General features: G+C 43.1%; 1 protein-coding gene across 2 annotated transcripts in view; it reads right to left on the reverse strand.

Moving 5' to 3' along the window:
• Positions 1-4,515: 4,515 nt before the first annotated feature.
• Positions 4,516-19,546, reverse strand: part of ALK (ALK receptor tyrosine kinase) — a 671,693-nt gene continuing 656,662 nt past the window's right edge. For both annotated transcript variants that reach the window (XM_039238463.1, XM_039238464.1), the window contains 4 exons: positions 18,966-19,067; positions 9,438-9,572; positions 8,300-8,390; positions 4,516-5,785 (listed from right to left, as the gene is read on the reverse strand). In XM_039238463.1, the coding sequence (XP_039094394.1) occupies positions 5,099-5,785; positions 8,300-8,390; positions 9,438-9,572; positions 18,966-19,067 (1,015 nt within the window). In that variant the 3' untranslated portion in view covers positions 4,516-5,098. The remainder of the gene's footprint in view (positions 5,786-8,299; positions 8,391-9,437; positions 9,573-18,965; positions 19,068-19,546) is intronic.

The following is a 19,546-nucleotide window of genomic DNA, read 5'->3' on the forward strand; positions in this document are numbered from 1 at the left end:
AAATTGACAGTGGACAGGAAGTGCATCAGCCCTATCGTGAAATATCAGGTGTGGCGAAAAGAGAACCTTTCAAAGATAAGTTTTATGATTCTTCTTTGCCCATAAGTCTGCAGTTGTAGCAGACATAAGAGAAACGAGTGGTGTGGCACCGAAGGCGTGAAAGTCATTCGATGGACGTGATTCTCATAGTCCTGCGCTTTGTTGCTTTCGGGAAACTACCCGATTAACTTTCTTTGCTAATTTTCTTTTTTTTTTTTTTTTTTTTTTTTTACAAATAGTTTATTGTCAAATTATTTTCCACATAACACCCAGTGCTCATCCCCACAAGTGCCCTCCTCCATGCCCANTTTACAAATAGTTTATTGTCAAATTATTTTCCACATAACACCCAGTGCTCATCCCCACAAGTGCCCTCCTCCATGCCCATCCCCCCTCCCCCCCACATCCATCAGTCCTCAGTTTTTGTCATCTTTGCTAATTTTCTGATTTGCTAAAGAGATCTTGGAATAGAAAGAATAAACAGAACTGAGACTACACTTCTTTCCGGTCTACTTCTGTATAAAGACTAAGCATAATTTGGCTCACTGGGATGGCACACCAAATTAATTGGCTTTGGCTCTCAATGCATTAGGAGTCAAGGTGTCAAGATTAAAGAAAAGCACACACATGTGCACACACACCAGTCCTGTCCTATGGATTTGGGGCCGGGTGTTGGGATTTGCCTTGCACAGAGGTGAAGTCTCATATTATTAAATGAAAAAGTGAGGGTTCACGTAACTTGCTTGAGTCACAGGGGTAGGTAATTGCACCTGGGTCTCTTAGCGGCTGCTTAGTCTGCTTGCCATCTCTCAAGGAGGCACTGAGAGCTAAACTAGCCAAAATATTATAATCCTCTGAAGTTTCATCCATCTGATATTCATCTATATTGGCAAATATTAAAATGTAAATATTCTAGTATCTAGCAACATACACTAGTTGCTGAAACTTAGTGGGAGTTCATTTAATGACTACCTTTCAACTAATATCAGTGGACATGTGCCTATGGGCGAGCATTGGAGTGATGATAGGGAGGCAGTAGCCTTGGTAGAGAGATGGAGTAAGGGAGATAGCTAGAGAGTGTGCAACAGAGGCAGCTGAGAAGTGGACATGGGGCCAGCACTGCATACAGACTTTGGCGCTTGCGGTCTTTCTGAGGTTAGCCAGGTAGTGCACCTTTACATGGAAGGGTAGCACTTGTTTTTCATTTACTGGATACTGAAGAGCGGGGAAGTCATTGTTTTCGTTTTGTGGTTAGAGTTCACGTTCCTTCCTGCCCCCCACCTCCACTGTAGGTAATAATCTGTTCTTACCCTGAACTTTTCCAGTGTTCCAAAGTTAAGTTAGAGCTACAAATAGCTTTGTGCTTGGGTAACACATTAAAAGTTCAATACACCTACTCAGGATACCAAAGGAAAACAAAATCTTAATAGAAGCATTACTGTTTGTTCTCAATAATTCTCTTTTATTTTAGGGCATCCTGTGGAGGATGATGGGAATGCTGGGTTTTGTTTTGCATGTTCGCACAACATGGGCCCATCTGCTGCAGTGAACTTAGCAAAGTCAAATTGTATGTTCTTCGGGGACCCATTTAAAGAGTCATTAGCTAAAGACAGATTGACAACACACTTCATACGGCTTTATGAATCTTGTCATGGGGAGTCTGTTATCAAGGGTAGTCTGAACGAAGCTCATGTGAATGTTAATCCTGCTCTTACTGGAGAGAATCTATTAAAGTAGCTTGATCACTTAGAATTTCTCAGTGGAGTAAAGTTAATCTGCAGTTATATCATCTCTTATAGCCATAAAGCTTGCCAAGTACTATATGAAGAAGCTAGAGAATTTTTTAAAAATTACTCAGACTGTTGAAATGTCTTCCTTTCTTTGGTGTTTACCATTTAAACCGAGTTCTAAGTGTGGTAGAGTCTTCATAGTCTTTTGAGTTGGAAAGGACTGGGCTCTAGTAGGTTCTTGCTACAGTTCCTAAACAAGTGACAGTTGAAACCGAACACGATACAAACAAGAGAACCAGGAGGCCCAGGGGGTGGGTACAAGGGCGAGGACACAGAGGCACATTCCGACTTTGAAACTTGTCCCCACACCCCGCCCAAATCACTTGGGAATTGAGGAGGCATAACGAGCACGTGCTTGTGCTTATATACACTTGGTAATCTCCCTGAGAGGCAGCGAGGAAGGGAAGCCATTCTCCCCATTGTACACGGAGGTGCTGAGGTCCAGGCAGATCTGATACCCCAAGGAGACCCGGAACTCACATCCTCACTGGTAGGAGAGAATCCAGTCTTTTGACTACTCTTTAAGAAAAATTAGGTTTCTTTTATTCCCGCTCTTTTGATTTGCTACAGTTTTGAGGTGCCACATATTAAACTGGTCATCCCCTTACAGATTTCCAGTTTCCCAATGGTGCCGTTGTGAACTTTTGGTGCGCTTCCTTCTAGATATGGAATACAAATAAGGTATTCTAGCTAATGGTTTAATTAACATGGCTTCTCTAAGCTCTCATTGTGCCTGTTCATGGTCTAGGTAGGACTCTTCTATCATAGTCAGTAAATGGGAGCATCCATAGCATCTGTATGAACTGCCGCAGCCACATGGCTGGGGCAATACTGAGTAGACAATCGTTCAGATTAATTTCGTGGTGATACCTGGGGCTTACAGTGAATTAAATTTTTTTTAATGTTTTTTTAAATTTATTTCTAGGAGAGAGAGAGAGACAGCGTAAGCAGGGGAGGGTGAGAGAGAAAGGGAGTCACAGACTGAAACAGGCTCCAGGCTCTGAGCTGGCAGTCAGCACAGAGCCCGACGCGGGGCTCGAACCCACGAACCGCGAGATAATGACCTAAGCGAAAGTCGGACGCTCAACCGACTAAGCCACCCAGGCGCCCCTACAGTGAATTAAATGAAACATCTTAAGGTCATCATATCTCAGTGTGGAGGTGTTTATTTACTTATCCACATATACAGGCTTTTAAGACTTGACTATCATTTACATGAAAACTGATACCAATGAAGACAATTAGAATCAGCAAATCAAACTCAGTGGTAGTAAGGCACGACCTGAAAATGTAATGGGTTTATAGTTTATAAGAAGAGACAGGGATACAGTTTCCGCCCCCTCCCCCCCTCCCCCGCCCCCGCCCATTAATGATGATAAAGAGTTGGCTGTTTAGCCATGTAGCATGCTCCCTGTTTAACTGGTTACTGGTGTTACGGATCTAAAATGAAATTGTTCTTCTCCGTTTTTGTCAGCTCCCCTGTCATTATCCTTTAGGAGAGTGTTTCTCAAAGAATCCTTCTTGGGCCCCTTGGTTTATGAGTTAGATTACTGTTTATAGAACTGGACTGTTGACTTTTGTACCTGGCCTGAGCCAGAACTGTACTGGAATTCCTGGCAGTTAAGGTAAAGGAAAAGTGGTGTTCAGGGTCTCAGATGTGCAGAACCACTGAGTAGGGCAAGGCATCTGCCGTAGAAAGAACGGACACTTGTCCAGCATTGGCCTAGAGCAGAATGGCTTTCCCACATCCAAAGTGATACTCGTGATGTAGGCAGAAGTGGGCAGGTGGGGGGAAAGGTGGCTATATACATACATACAGTCCTTTTGCTCGGGAATGCTCGGAAGCCAGCAAGGAATGGAAAATACTCTCCTCCCAAAGCAATGTTTTGGCACAGCTACCGCCAGGAAGGAAGGAAGCAGGACTGAGAAAGCACTGTGGTGTAAGTATGGGTCAAATTCAACAGGTCCCCAATTCATTTTCCTGGAAATAAATGTCACGTGTGAAAACCCAGTTCGGAGCCCCCAAGATAATGCCAGTGTGTCTCCGCACACCACTGCCCTGCAGCCCCTCTCCTCCTCGCCCCCCAAAAGAAGAATTCTGTGTTTCGGTCTGCGTTTGGTAGCTATACACATGATGCTGTGTATGTTTGAGCAAATCTGTGTCCCCTTGTCCCCTGGGATCACATGACGCATGGGGACGAATGTAGGTGAACACTGGAAGGGAGGACAGTGCACCCCTCCTCAGGCCCACCGAGGGCTCGTTACTCCAGTGACCCGCCTGTCACTTGCAGGTGGACACGTCAGTGTGGTAACCTTCATAATGGAAACTGCTGGAAGGTTTTGGCCGGGGGTGTATTGATACTTAGGCCCATGAAGGGATGGGTTTCTAGGTTTCACTGTATCACTGCTGCTTAAGATTTTTGCTTTTAAATGATCAGAGTTTATTTTCATCAGTGGAAAGTTTTAAATTAAGTAAGAATGCAAATCTTGAGTTTTCAATCCAGTAGGAATCCTCACACTCAGTCGTTTCCCTATTCGTAGGAGGGTTTTCTTAAGGCATGAGGTATATTAGCAGGATGTCTGAATCTCTGGATCTGTACATACAGTGCTTTGTATCATACTCAAAGTACGCTGAATACCTGCTTTTCATTCCCATGAGTATATTCAAATTTTTCTTTATAGTAGCGTAACTATTCACTTTTTTTTTTTTTTTTTTACAATCATCGTTGAATCAGCTCAATCGAAAGCATCCGGACATCATCTAAAGGGACATTTCAGTTAGTTGTCTCTGATTTTTCCTTGCCCGGTAAAGAATGAATGCCTTTCCCCACGCCAGCTCACTACAAGTAACTCCTTTATATCTGTTCCCTCCCCTCCCTTCAAGTGGTCCCGGTCCACATCAACGAGGTACGGAGACACCCACGACTCCGACTATGAGACACAGAAGCAGCGAGTTCTGACCGCACTGAGACAGGGCACACACAGTTCGAGAGAAGCGGGAGGAAGTGTGCATCAAATGCCACCAAATCGGGGCCCTCGTGTTTATCACTCGTCTTTAGGATATTTTCTTCTTTTGAAAGAATGAGATGAACCCATGCTCGATACCTTTCCCGAAAGCATTTTGAAAATATAGCTGTTTCTGTGGCACTTCGAAACCAGTTGGCACAAAATGAAAAGTGACATTTGGTCTCTGGTTGTAGGGGAGCCACTCCCTGTCCCTCCTCCACGGGCTCAGGGCTCCCAAGGAAGATAAACGAGCGCCGCTGGGCTCAGGGCCCAGGCGGGTTTTTCAGAATGGCGTCCTCGTAATGACCGGTTCCGGGGGCAGTGGTGGCCTCTAAAGGTAAGCCCTGCTGCTGGTAGCCATAGTTGACGTTTCCACACGGGAAGTGACGTAGCCTGAACAGAGGCACTTCCTTCATGTTGGCAGTCAGCGAGGACGGTTCTAGGAGCAGAGAGGCGCCTGGAAGTCTGGCCGGTGCAGCATTCGGTGGGGCGGCACAGCCTCCCTCCCGCCCCAGGTTTCCCCTCTCTCGGGGCTCCTTCTTTGCCGGGGGATTGTTCTTTTTGGTGGGTTTCTCTGTAAACCACGAGCCGTAAGTTGGGTTCCACAGGCTGGTGGGTTTGTTTCTGGATCCCTGGACTTTGTGCAGCTCGGACGGCGGGTTGGACTGAGAGAATGCCATATTCACGTGTCCCCCTTCCACGGCGGGCCCTCTGGTGATGTGAACAGAGAGCTCTGCAGCCGTGGGCTTCTTGGAGGCTTTGCCAGAGGAAGTGGAAGGCAGAGGGGGCGGGGCGGCTGGATCCTGCCCTTCCTCCCGTTTAGCTTGTGGAGGAGAGACTAGGAGAGGAGGGATCCCCTCTGGGTCTTGGGGCCTCATGGGCACCTTCTCTTCCTCTTCCATGAGTGGGCCGTATTCTATGGGCAAAGCAGTGTTGATCACATCTGGGTCCTACAGGTGGGAGAAACAAAGTGATTAAGATGCTGAATCACAGACCAGAATTGTTGGATCTGGAAGATCCCTTAGCGACGGTCTCGTCCAAACTTACTTTATAGATGAGGAAACCATTCAGTTAATATATTGGGAATATATTAACTCCTAGGCAGCGAGGAATAGGAAGTGTATGGGATCGTCCCCGTCCCGGAAGAGCTGGCAGGGGAAGCCCTCGTATAGAAACGTCGCAGGAGAGGGATCAGGACAGGCTATGCGGAGAGCACCTTTGAGCAAACCTTACAGATTCACAGATTTAAAAAACTATATAAATTGGTTTAAAAAATTATTCCAGTCTATTCCCAATAAAATCCTTCAACGAAAAAAAAAAAGTCTGTGTCTGACTTTGTGTGTGTATGTGTGTGTGTGTGTGTGCGTGTGCACTTGATTATAACTTTCCCCTGTTACATTTTCATATGTACAGATAACACATGGTTCTTTATCTGGCCTGGATACGCTCAGGGCCTTTGTGAACCCCACGAAATGCTGCAGTGATGAGGAAAACCACTTACAAAACCGACTCTGTGCTATATCATTTTTATAGCAATGGATTGTAAATAGGCAGAGACAGTTGCCAGAGATTGGAAGAAAATTTGTGGAAGGAAGCTTAAACTTGGGGGAATTTAATTCTTTAATATTTTATGCAAATTGGGAAAGCCATTGCTTCAGTTTCGCAGAATAGCACATTGATCCAGTATTCGTCAACAAGGAGTGTAAGAATAAAAAATAACTACATTCTGGTTCTCTTATTCTTTAGTTCTTTCCCTGTTAATTATTAATCTCTATGGGGAGTCATTGAAAATATGCTTGTACACAATTACCTGCTTTAACGAGGGATGTTATATACTTTGGAGACAAGTTACTCCAAAGTTGTGTGTGTGTGTTTGTGTGTGTGTGTGTGTGTGTGTGTGTGTGTGTGTATTTAAGTGGGTGTATTCCATTAGTATTACAATGTAATAACTTAAAATACCATTCACCCATTCACCGAACACCACGTTTTCTGAAAGTACCCCAAATAACTTGATAAATGAAGTCCATGTAGATACATGCCAGTGCCCTCACTTTTGAGCTGAAGTTGCTGGAAGGGTGAGACCCTGGTGCTGGGAATGAAGGATGTGGCTTGAACATGTATGCGTCACAGCTAAGGTGATTGAGAGAGGTGGTGGCTCATTGTCCGACATCTCAAATACTCTGCAGAGTTAGATATCCTGGCAGAATGAGAGCCGAGAGAGGGAAAGATGTGTGGGGAGGAGACACTGCACAGGGAGGGAACGTCCCTGAAGGATCAGCTGGTGGTGCAGGTGGAGGGGCTCCTGGGGGGCGAGGGGGGCACCATGCAGCTGGTGGTGCAGGTGGAGGGGCTCCTGGGGGGCGAGGGGGGCACCATGCAGCTGGTGGTGCAGGTGGAGGGGCTCCTGGGGGACGACGGGGGCACCACGCAGCTGGTGGGCTCCACCTCCCCTGACACATGGGGAAGGGGGTGAGACTGGGTGTAAATGCCTAGATGGGGGTGGGGGTGGGGTGGGGAATGAATTCTCAGACTCTCCTCTCTTGAGGTAGGAGGTATAGTCTTCTAGAAGCGGGTAGAAAACGGAGAATTTAGAGTCCCTTCTGAAGGAAACGGGGGAAGGAGCCGCATAAGCACCAACGGAACTGCGAGGAAGCTGTGTGGCCTGGAGAGGTTTCCCCACCCATCTGGAAAGTGGGGATAGTTTATGTACCTCACTGAAGATAAAATGCAATACATGAAAAGTGATTTGTGGGGCGCCGGGGTGGCTTAGTCAGTTAAGCGTCCGACTTTCGCTTAGGTCATGATCTCGCAGTTCATGGGTTCGAGCCCCGCGTCGGGCTCTGTGCTGACTGCCAGCTCAGAGCCTGGAGCCTGTTTCAGTCTGTGACTCCCTCTCTCTCTGACCCTCCCCTGCTCACACTGTCTCTCTCTCTCTCCTAGAAATAAATAAAAACATTTAAAAAAAAAGTGACTTGTGTGTTACAGATGCTGTACTAATGCTATTGATGATGTTAAAGATTTTTCCAGACCTTGTTCTTCCCTTGAATCCCTCTAATACAGGTCATCGGGCATACAATCTAACAATTATATACAGGCATTGTTTCACATGAGTATTTCTCTAGCCACACCATCAACTGTTTGAGAGGAGGTGTTTCCGATACTTCTCTGAAGCTCCAGTTTTGTCTAAAAAACCGTTAGTGACCTGTGGGGATTGAGTTAACACCTGTGAGTCCTGATTCTCTAATATCATGGACTGCAACCATGTCATGTGTTGGTGAAGGAAGAGGCAGTAACTAGCATTTATCTACAAAATGGGTAAACTGAGGCACTAGTCATTTTACTTCATAACCAATCATTCTCGCGATCGCAACTCATGTTCTCTGGCTGGTTTAGCTTTCATTTCACATGTTGGTATTTGCCATCTTTTCCATATGAATGCTGGTCAAAGGGAAAAGTGTTTATACCTGGGTGCAGTATTCAATCCTCTCCAAAATTATGGCAAAGTTGGGCCTATCTTCGGGCTGATGCTGCCAGCACTGGGTCATTATCCGGTAGCTAAAAGAAGAAGTAAACACACTAATTAAAACCAGGAGAAACAAGGATGAAAAATAGTTTCCCTAGCACTTTTCTTTTTTTTTTTTTAATGTTTTTTATTTATTTCTAGGAGAGAGAGAGAGACAGTGTGAGCAGGGGAGGGTCAGAGAGAGAACGAGTCACAGACTGAAACAGGCTCCAGGCTCTGAGCTGGCAGTCAGCACAGAGCCCGATGCGGGGCTCGAACCCACGAACTGCGAGATCATGACCTAAGCAAAAGTCGGACGCTTAACCGACTAAGCCACCCAGGTGCCCCTCCCCAGCACTTTTTTCTTTTTTTTTTTTTTTGCCTTCACAGTTGTTTTTTTTTTTTTTTTTTACAAATAGTTTATTGTCAAATTAGTTTCCACATAACACCCAGTGCTCATCCCCATGAAGGGGGGACCAGAGGTGGCACTATCTTGGAGAGTGACAACTCATCTATGTTCCATGTGGTTGGCACATGCCGCCCTCTGCCGATGGGCTAAGGGATCGTGCCCAGGTGTAAGGGTATTAGAACACCAAAGCTCATTAACAGATGTCCTGTTTACATGAAATATGGCTCCTCTCATTCCATTTCTGAACTGAAGTCACCTCTGGGGAAGAATATTCTAATTATATTTCCCATCCGCCTTGCTTGTGGGAAGGAGGTGAGGGATGCCCGACAAGACAGCAGAAAATGCAGGGAATGGATATTTAAAGGAGACTTAAAACAGATGGCATAGGGCAGCTGGGGTGGAGTTCGGGACACAGATTCCCACGAGGCTGGGGGTGTGTAAGCCTGGTGAGTCCGCAGCCTCCGGTCAGACAGGAGATAACTTTTCAGTCATGACATCACTGCTTTCGAGGGGCTGGAGGATTAACCCTCCTCATGGAAGTCACAGCCACACTCCTATCCTGGGCCATATTAAATGAGGTCAGCTATCTGCCCCTTTGTCTTGAAACAAAAAAGCATACATGGCTGAAATATTTTTTGAAAAGGAAAAGCGTCCTTAGTGACTTGTAGAAATATTCCTAAAAGAGTCGTACACGGGTCCAGGGCAGTTCTTAGGTGGGTCCATCCGTCCTCCGCTGGTGACGAACTCCAGAACTTCCTGGTTGCTTTTGCTAGGGTACGGCATGTATCCAAGAGAAAATATTTCCCACAGCAGCACTCCAAAGGACCTGCGCACAGGACAGAAGATATGATATGGACACAGACACGTGCACACACGCACATGTACACAGATATATACACATACACACAGGGACACACACAGACATATGCATACAGATATCAAACTTGAGTCTTTTATGACACATTTCCCCACAGTTGGGAATTCTTAATATGGAGAACAACAACAGAAAGAACGAGGAAGTAGCCACATGCAATGCTCCGTAAAAAGATAACCATTGTTAGCATGTTCTTTTTTTGTTCCAGTCAAGTTCCTGTACTTAGATTTTTTTTTTACATAATTGCGGTTATATTTAATATGCAATTTTGAATCTTGACTGTTTCTGCAGTTTCCATTATAGCATAAATATTTTCATATAGATTTGAAATGGCCACAAAACGTTCCCTTAAGTAGTTGTGCCACAATTTGCCTTTTCATTTTCGTATTGTTTTCAATTTTTAGAATATTTAAAAGACTGTGATGAACATCTTTGAGCATTTTTTTTAAAGGACAATTTGCTTAGGACAAATTCTTCAAATTTGGGATTAAGATAAGCTAGTAAAATCTAGGATAATTCTGATAAAACTACTAGATCAAAAGAATACGAACACCAAAAGGTTCTTCGCACATTTTGTCTCCTTCCACACTTCCAAACGTGTCATTCTAATCATTGAATAGCACTATGCGAGAATGCAGCACATACTCTCCCCAACATTGAGTATTCCTATCAAAAATGAGAATTCTTACTGATTTTAAGGTAAAAAAAAATGGTAGCATCTTTTAAATTATATTTATTGACTTGATATTGAACACAGTTGACTGTTTTCTCTATTTATTGATTCCCTTCCTTTACCCCCTATAATTGTTTATAGTTTTTTTGCCCATTTGTACCTACATATTGTTTTGGTACTTATTAATTTTCTCTTTTATTTGTAGATGTACTTTATCAGAGATGTTAATCTTTATCCAAAATTGAAATAATTCTATTGGTTGCTTTCTAATTCTGCTTTTTGCATACCAAAGATTTTTATTTTTAGGTAGTCAAATCTATTTTTTAAGATTTTGTGATTTCCTCTATCCGTTTTATAGATTATACAATCCTCCCTTCACCAAAGATTAGGTGGGTATTTGCTGTTTTCTTCTAAGTTGTATTTGTTCGTCCTCTCAAGCTGGATTTGAGAACTTAGTTTGGTATATGGTGTGAGGTAAGGGTCTACATTGAATCATTTGCAAACAACCAATCTTCTAATACCATTCATAGAATAATTTCCCCCTTACTATTGGCTTGTGAGTAAAAACACGTCTGTTTCTGGGGTCTCTATTCACTTCATCTATTTGCCTGCTCCTTGCATGATACCATTCTGTGTTACGTTGTGTGTATTTATGTTGCAGTATCTGGTAGGGCACTTTTTCCTTATTTGTCTTTTTATTTATTTTATTAAAAAATTAAAAAAAAATCTTTTATTTATTTCTGAGAGAGAGAGGGGGGCAGCGTGAGCAGGAGAGGGGCAGAGAGAGAGGGAGATACAGAATCTGAAGCAGGCTCTAGGCTCTAAGCTAACTGTCAGCACAGAGCCCAGTGCAGGGCTTGAACCCACGAACCGTGAGATCATGACCTGAGCCTAAGTTGAATGCTTAACTGACTGAGCCACCCAGGCATCCCTTATTTGTCTTTTTAAAGAAATGTAGTTGAATTCTCATTGATTAATTTGTTTTAAATGAACTTTATTTATTTTTATTTTTTTAATGTTTATATTCATTTTGAGAGAGTGAAATTGCATGAGTGCAAGTCAGGGAAAGAAAGAGAGAGGGAGAGAGAGAGAATCCCAAGCAGGATCTGAGCTGTCAGTGCAGAGCCTGATGTGGGGCTCGAACTCACAAACTGTGAGATCATGACCTGAGCTGAAACCAAGAGTTGGATTCTCAACAGGTCCCCTTGTTTTAAATAAACTTTAAAATGATGCTATCATGTTCCAGAATCATCATCTTTCATATTTTGACTAAAATTTTTATTTTAACCTTTAATTTCTTAATTAGCTTTTTGGCAAAAAAAAAAAAAAAAAAAGAAGAAAGAAAGAAAAAAGAAAAAGGGTCTATCCTTGTTTTTGTATCTGGGTGTAGTTTTCAGATGTTATATATTCTATCAAAAATTATACAGAACTATAGCTCCTCCATCTCCTAAGGGGGGGAAAAAGTACATCATCTTGGTGAAATTTCAAAGATTCTTGTGAGGAGCATTGGGAAAAGATATTTTCCATACTTTTCGGGTGAGAAATCTAAAGCAGAGGTTATTATACAATTAATCTGAGACAGACTGGAATACATTATTAGATCTCTCGATTCTGCTAACTACAAATTGCCTGGTGCATATATTATTCTTCTCGGTCTGCCTTCCCCCAAGGCAAAACAAAATAAGCAAAATCATGCAAAAACCCTAGCAGCAAGTCATAATGAATTCCAGCTATCTTCTTTCTGCCTGTCCAGGTAGCTAGAGAAATAGATGGTAGTATCCTTTGAAAGAAGCAGCATCTTAGATGGCAAATAGATACTTATTTTCTATAAAATTTGGCAAGTAACCATACAGGAAATTCAGTTAAATTTGTCCCAGACAAATAAGAAATGCTTTTAAAATAAAAGTATATCCTGGGGCGCCTGGGTGGCTTAGTCGGTTAAGGGTCCGACTTTCGCTTAGGTCATGATCTCGCGGTTCGTGGGTTCGAGCCCCGCGTCGGGCTCTGTGCTGACTGCCAGCTCGGAGCCTGGAGCCTGTTTCAGTCTGTGACTCCCTCTCTCTCTGACCCTCCCCTGCTCACGCTGTCTCTCTCTCTCTCTCTCTCCTAGAAATAAATAAAACATTTAAAAAATAAAAGTATATCCCAAATATTGCCTGGGTTTTACTTATACTAAAAAAAATTATTCACTGTTCATCTGAAATCCAGTTTTAACTGGTCGTCTTTTACTTTATCTAGAAACCCTACAGATAAAGTAAATTTATATTTTGTGTGCCAGACGGTTCTTTAATCACGTATAAGCGTGTCCTAAGTAGGAGCAATGAGGCTGTGGCTTTGCACCAAAGCATTCAAAGTCAAATAAAAACAAGTATTTAAAAAAAATATTCTTCTTTCTTGTAACTTCCTTCCTTCTTAATTGCTGATTAAATTATGTTAAGAATTTGAATCAGTGAAGATAATACGGTGGCAAGATGTTAAAATCATGAATTGTGCTGTGCTTATCGGTCTTTTAAAAGTTACATTTTATTTTCCTCTATTCATACCTGGAGCACAGTTTTTGGAAAAATGGGAACCAGAAGTGCATCGGGCTTTTGGAATGGGTAAGTCAAGGGGATGAAAGGAAGAGCACAGGGAATATAGTCAGCGGGGCTGTAATAGCGTTGTGTGGCGACAGGTGGTGGCCACACTGGTGGTGAGCACAGCATAATGTGTACACTCATCCAATCACTATGTTGTACATTATGGGCCAACTATACTTCAACAGCAGCAAAAATGTTACTGTATGTATTTAAATATCCAGCCAGCTGATTCTACTGTCTCCTGCAGTTCTCCTGGGAGCTTGAGACTCACAGACCGGAAGCCCACTCAGCATCTCCACTGGCCCATCTAATAGGCATCTCAGACTGGACTTGTCCAAAAGCTCTTTCCGCACCCAGCCCATCTCCTCTGTTCTCTCCAGCGGCAGCCATCCTAGGAGGTGTCCTTGACCTCACTCTTTCCTCACCTCCCACTCTTACAGTTGACTTTCAGCAATCTTGTCCATTCGCAAGACACAGCTTGGATCCTATCACGGCTAATGGCTGCCCCTGCCGCCGCTAAGCCTAGCCTCTCTGTTCTCTTATGGAGAAATGGGCAGGGTTTACCCATCTCCACCGGCCCCACTCCAGTCTCACTTCATTGGCAGCCAGAGTGATTTTTTTTTTTTTTTTTTTTAAAGATCCTGTCAATCTCTGGCTTCCAACCCTTCAGGGGCATCCCACTGTGCACGGAGTAGAAACCACATCCCCTAACCTGGTTCCCAGGGCACTCCATGTCTAGTCCCTGCTTTCCCTTCTTTCTCAACTGCCACTGGCCCCCTGGCTCACACTCTCAGATCTTTCCATCTTTCTACCATTCAGGCATTGAACCGTCACCTCCTCCATGGAGCCTTCCCCACCATCTGTACTAAACAGCTTCCCTCCTTCAGGCCCCTCCCTCCCACACTCTTTATCCTCTGCTTTTTTTGTCTCCATGGCACTCATCAGTATCTGAGGTTATACAATTTATCTGTGTCTTTAATCATTTCAATTAGGAAATAATGTAAGCTTTAAAACGGAAAGGTAATATAATATATAATTTTGAACCTAGATGTTAAATTTTTGTCTTATTTGTGTCTGGTCTCCTTTTCTTTTTGAAGACAAAAAATACGTACAGTTAAGTCCCGCCCTCCCTCCATTCCTCCTTTCCTCCCTCCCCTTCCCCCACTGAAGTTGGAATGTAGCCTTCTCATCTATGCTTTTACAGTTTCTGCAATGTGTGAAAGCATAAACAATAAAGAATCTGTGTTACAGACTTGACTTTTGTATTGTAAAATTATGGATAATGTATCCCCACCCCTTTCTGGAACTTGTCTTTTTTTCAGTAAGGGTTGCCTAGAGATTTATCCATGTTGATTCATGCAGGTTTAGTGTGTTCTTTTATATTGCTAAATAGTTTTCCATGATATCAGTAAACCACCATTTATTTTCCATCCCCCGTTTGAGGGATACTTAGGTTGTTTTTGCTTTTTCTCCATTATAAACAATGTTGCAAATGAACAGCCTTGTCCAAGTCCATTTTTTGTCAACATTTAAGGGAGACACTTGGAAGTGGAATTGCTGGGCCACAGGATAGACATGTTCAGGACGGTTACCTAATTACCGAACTTACTATCTGCATCTGGCTAGGGTAGTTGGTGACGCTCTAACTTTGGTGCACATGGACTCACCTGGAGGGCTCCTTACAACACAGATTGCTGGGCCCCACCCCGGAGCGCCTGTTCCATTAGGCCTGAGGTGGGGGCTAAGCACCTGCATTTCTAACAAGTCTCAGGTGTTGCTGGTGCTGCTGATCCAAAGACACACTGGGTTCGGATAAGTCAGATTTCAGTGACTTAAAAGAACAAAGGCTCCTGGTCACATTGTCAAAACCTGGGTCAAAAAGGGGACTCTGATCATTGTGACTCCTCCATCTTGTGACATGTTTCACAGTTTGGAGGATGTCTGTCCATTGTCTTCTCCATTTCCTGTGTTGCTACTGAGAAATTTGATACCATTTGGAGTCTCTATTTTTTTTTAAATCTCTGATCATTTTTTACTATTATTATTTTATTTTTTTCCTTGGAGGCTTGCAAAATCTTGATCACCACTGGTCTGAAATTTCATGACGATGTGCTTTTGTGTGGCTCTTTTTATCCACCGTGCTTGGCACTTGGTGGACACTTTTATTCTGGAAATATACGCCTTTCTGTTCTGGAAAATCTTGAATTATTTCTTTGATATGTTTATTCTCTTCACTTCTTCTGTTCATTCTTTCTGGGACTCCCATTTGCCAGATGGTTGGATCTAATGGTTTAATCCTCTTAGAATGACCTAATCTTCTTTTCCTTTCCTATATATCCTATTGGCTCATAGTTGTTTTATTTTCTAGAAGATTTATTCAACTCTGACTTCCACCCTTTCTGTTACTTTTACATACCTATTATCATATTAAAATATAGACTATTTTCTTAACAATGTTAGATTGTAAATAAATGATGAAGATAATAGAGTTCCCACATACTTCACATTCAGTTTACCCTATTTTTAGCCTCTTACATTAGTATGGTATATTTGTTACAATTAATGAGCCAATATTAAGTCATCATTATTAACTAAAACCTATAGTTTATTCAGATTTCCTTAGCTTTTGCTGACTTTACTTTTTATGTTCCAGATCCCCGTTAGAATATCACATTATATGTAATTGTCATATAATTTCCTTAGGCTACTCTTGACTTTGGTGACTTCTCAGGCTTTCCTTGTTTTTGACGACCTTGACAGTTTTGAGGAGTATTGGTCAGGGCTTTAGCAGAATGTCTATTTGAGATTTGTCTGCTTTCTTATGATTAGATTAGAGTTGTTGGGGTGGGAAAAAAACCACAGAGGTCAAACGTCATATTTATCACATCGTATCAAGGGCACATGCTATCAACATGATATATCACTATTGATAATTGACCTTGATCATCTGACCTGATGTTGCTGTGTGCTGTTCACACAAGCTTCAGGAGACTAATGCTCCATCTCCTTGAGGGCTCTCTCATATTTCTATTTCTAAGAACTTTTTTCTCTGAAAACCTTGTTTTCAACAATCTTTTGTCTTCAGATTATGGTTGCAACAATTCATCTTTCTCATGATATTCTAGTTTTTAGAAGTTTTCCTAAGCTTTCTGCATTTTTCTTCCTCCAAGTTCCTCTTTATATATTTGTTTCCTTTAGATTAGAATCTTTTCTCAAGCATTTGTTGATTCTTGGCTAGCTGTTCATATTTTATGACTGGGACATTACAAAGCCGATGAGAAGCTCTCTGTAGATCTTATCCCTTGGGGGAGTGACTGGCTTGCACGTTTCACTGGGTATCGGTCCCTGTCGCTGCTGTCACAAACTGACACAAACTTGGTGGCTTAAAATAACAGAAGTTTATTTTCTCACAGCTCTGAGGGCTGAACGTCCGAAATCAGTACCCTATCCTGGACTGAAATCAAGCTGTCTGCAGAGCCATGCTCCTTCCAGAGGCTCTAGGGGAGAATCTGTTCCTTGCCTCTTCTGGCTTCTGGAGGCTGTCAGAATTCCTTTACTTGTGGTCACATATCTTCAACCTCTATGTGGGTTCACACTGCCTCCTCCTCTCTGTGTATAGCAGCTCCCTCCACCTGCCTCTGATGAGGATCCTTGTGAAGGCAATTAGGGCCCACCCACATAATCTAGGACGACTGTCCCACCTCAAGATCCTTAATCAATCACATCTGCAAAGGCTCTTTTTTTTCCTTATAAGGGTAGCAATTATAGGCTTCTACGATCAGAGCCTTTGGATGGCCATTATTTAGCCTACTGCCACTTGGAGCATCTGGAATTTCTCTCTTCATCAGTCAGTTCCTCCAACGAGGAACCCTTTGGTCAACTCCTACCTTCTGCCATCTTCCTGGGGAAGAAGGGTGCATATATTTATCTTATTTTATTTTATTTAAAAAATTTTTAATGTTTATTTTTGAGAGAGAGAGAGAGCAGAGTAAAAATGGGGGAGGAGCAGAAAGAGAGGGAGACACAGAACCTGAAGCAGGCTCCAGGCTCTGAGCTGTCAACACAGCCCAGCATGGGGCTCAAACTCATGAACCACGAGATCATGACCTGAGCTGAAGTTGGACACTCAACTGACTGAGCCACCCAGGCACCCCATATATATATATATATATGGGAGAGAGAGAGAGAACATAAGTCAGGGAGAAGGGCAGAGAGAGAGAGAGAATCTTAAGCAGACTCCATACTTAGTGCAGAGCCCATTGTGGGACTTGATCCCCTGACCCCTAGATCATGACCTAAGCCGAAGTCAAGAGTCAGATGCTTAACCAGCTGAGCCACCCAGGAACCCCAAGGAGGCATACATTTTTAAGTAGGTAGACTTAAAACACACACAAACACACACATATCCCTGTTAATAGTAGGGAATTCATCTTCAGTGATGTCCAATGTCCCTAAGACCATAAAGACCTTAATTCAATCTCTTTACAGAGGGAATCCCTGGTCTTGTGTCATGGTAGGGGAGAGACAGAGGATGAGGGAATGGGCCAAGGATCTGGTTACTTTTTAAATATATCTGTAACTGATTTTCCTATCTGCTACATTTCTACTTCCAGGGGTGCCTGGCACCTTTACTTTCTGGACCTTTCTTGGGTTCTTGGGCAGAGCGAACCAGGTTGCTTCTGGACCTAGATATCAACTTTCCAATGTCCTAGGTAAGGTACCACTTGTCAATAAACTTCCTAGTTTCTAAAATATTGTCATTGTTGTCATCTTTATCCTTGGGGACTTTTATACAACTAAAAAGACTTCCTTTAATGTTGTGTGTGTGTGTATTTTGGCAGAGAGTACAGGTTTAATCCTCCATTTAAAATTGCCCTTATAAACCTTATGTAAAAAAAATATGGAGATTTCCTAAAAAATCAAAAATAGAACTACCTTAATATCCAGCTATCCCAGTTCAGTCGGTGAAGCATCTGACTTTTGATTTTAGCTAACCATTTGTGAGATCAAGCCCCATGTCAGGCTCTGCACTGACAGTGCAGAGTCTGCTTGGAATTCTCTCTCTCCCTTTCTCTATCTCTCCCTCTCTCCCTTCCTCCCTCTCTCTCTCAAAATAAATAAATAAAGTTTAAAAGAAAAAAGAAAAAGAAAGATCCAGGTCTCCCACTTCTGGGTATAGAGCCAATGGAAATAAAATCAGTTTATTAAAGAGATCTCTGCACTCTTAAGTTTACTGCAACTTATTCAGAATAACCGAGATGTGGAAACAACCTAAATATCCACTGAGAGATGAATGGTAAGGAAAATGTGGCATGTGTATAACAATGGTATATTGTTCAGCCTTTAAAAAGAAGAAAATACTGCCATTTGTGACAACATAGATAAACCTGTAGAACCTGACATTAAGTGAACTAAGCCTGACAGAGAAAGGCACATCCTGCATGATCTCACTTAAACGTGGGATCACAGAGGCAGAGGGGAGAACGGTGGTTGCCAGAGGCAGGAGGAAGGAGGAAATGGGGAGATGCTGGTCAGAAGCACGAGGTTTCGGTTATGCAGGATGAATAAGTTCTGGAGATCTAATGTATGGTGCTTTCCAAACTTATCTTTCACTGTGCAATGGGTCTCAACACCACAATCACCTGCAGCACTTTTGTGCTGATAATTATTTTCTTTTACCCTTTCTTCTGTTAATGGAGAGGAGTTCACTGATCAACCTTTCTAATGTTAACTCAATGTTGCCTTCCTGCAACAAACCCAACTTCGTAGCAAAGTGGACCAAAAAAAAAAAAAAAAAATCATGTGTGCCTCTCACTGTGTAGTCCCCAGCAGGTGGCATCAGCATCACCTAGAAACTTGGTAGGAATGCAAATTCTCAGTGATCCATAAGATCCCAGGGTAGGGAGAGGAATGTATGCTCTACCCGCCTTTCTGACGATTCTGATACATGCCAACGTTTGACAGCCCCTGTTGTAGAGGTGTGTTGACTCATCTCCTCTCACCCTTCCCCGTGGGAGCGTGGGATCCTGTGGCCCAAGAGCACTACCGTAAGGCCCACAGTGAGACCCGCAGGAGGGCAGCAGAAAGACTCACCATGTATCTGTTTTAGAAGTAAAGATTCCTTCCATGAAGGCTTCTGGAGGCATCCATTTGACCGGCAGCATGGCGCAGCCTCCCTTCCGGTAGTAGCTCGCTCTGTGGGGGAGAAGAGGAAACCCAAACTTGGTTCTGGAGGAAATCCAAACTTGGTTCTCCCAGGGCCACCGGAGAAGGTGATGACGATAAGCTGTAGCCATTACAGGACTGAAATTAACGAGGGCTCCTTGCGGTTCAGGAGGAAAGCCAGGGAACACAGATCATTTAAAATTAAGTTAAGCTTTGGTGTCATTTAATAGGATTCAGCCCACTTGAGGCATGAAAGTCAAGATCTATGCAATGACTAAAATATCCAGTAGCAGATGGTTAGATTTCCCTGATGGGTTTCGTGGATTATAACTCACAATGAATCAGTACTGCAGCCTTGTAAGTACAGCCTGCTTCCTGAGGATCCACAGTAATGGGAGGTCCAGCCTGGGCTTGTTCACTCTGGACCCTCCGTGGCACTCATACAGCGTTTAGTTGAGTATAGGCGCTCGGCAGAGAATCAAGGCAGCTGGAGGGGAGCTGACGGTACA

Source organism: Hyaena hyaena, unplaced genomic scaffold, assembly GCF_003009895.1.
Source record: "Hyaena hyaena isolate Hyena2069 unplaced genomic scaffold, ASM300989v1 scaffold_140, whole genome shotgun sequence".
NCBI lineage: Eukaryota > Metazoa > Chordata > Mammalia > Carnivora > Hyaenidae > Hyaena > Hyaena hyaena.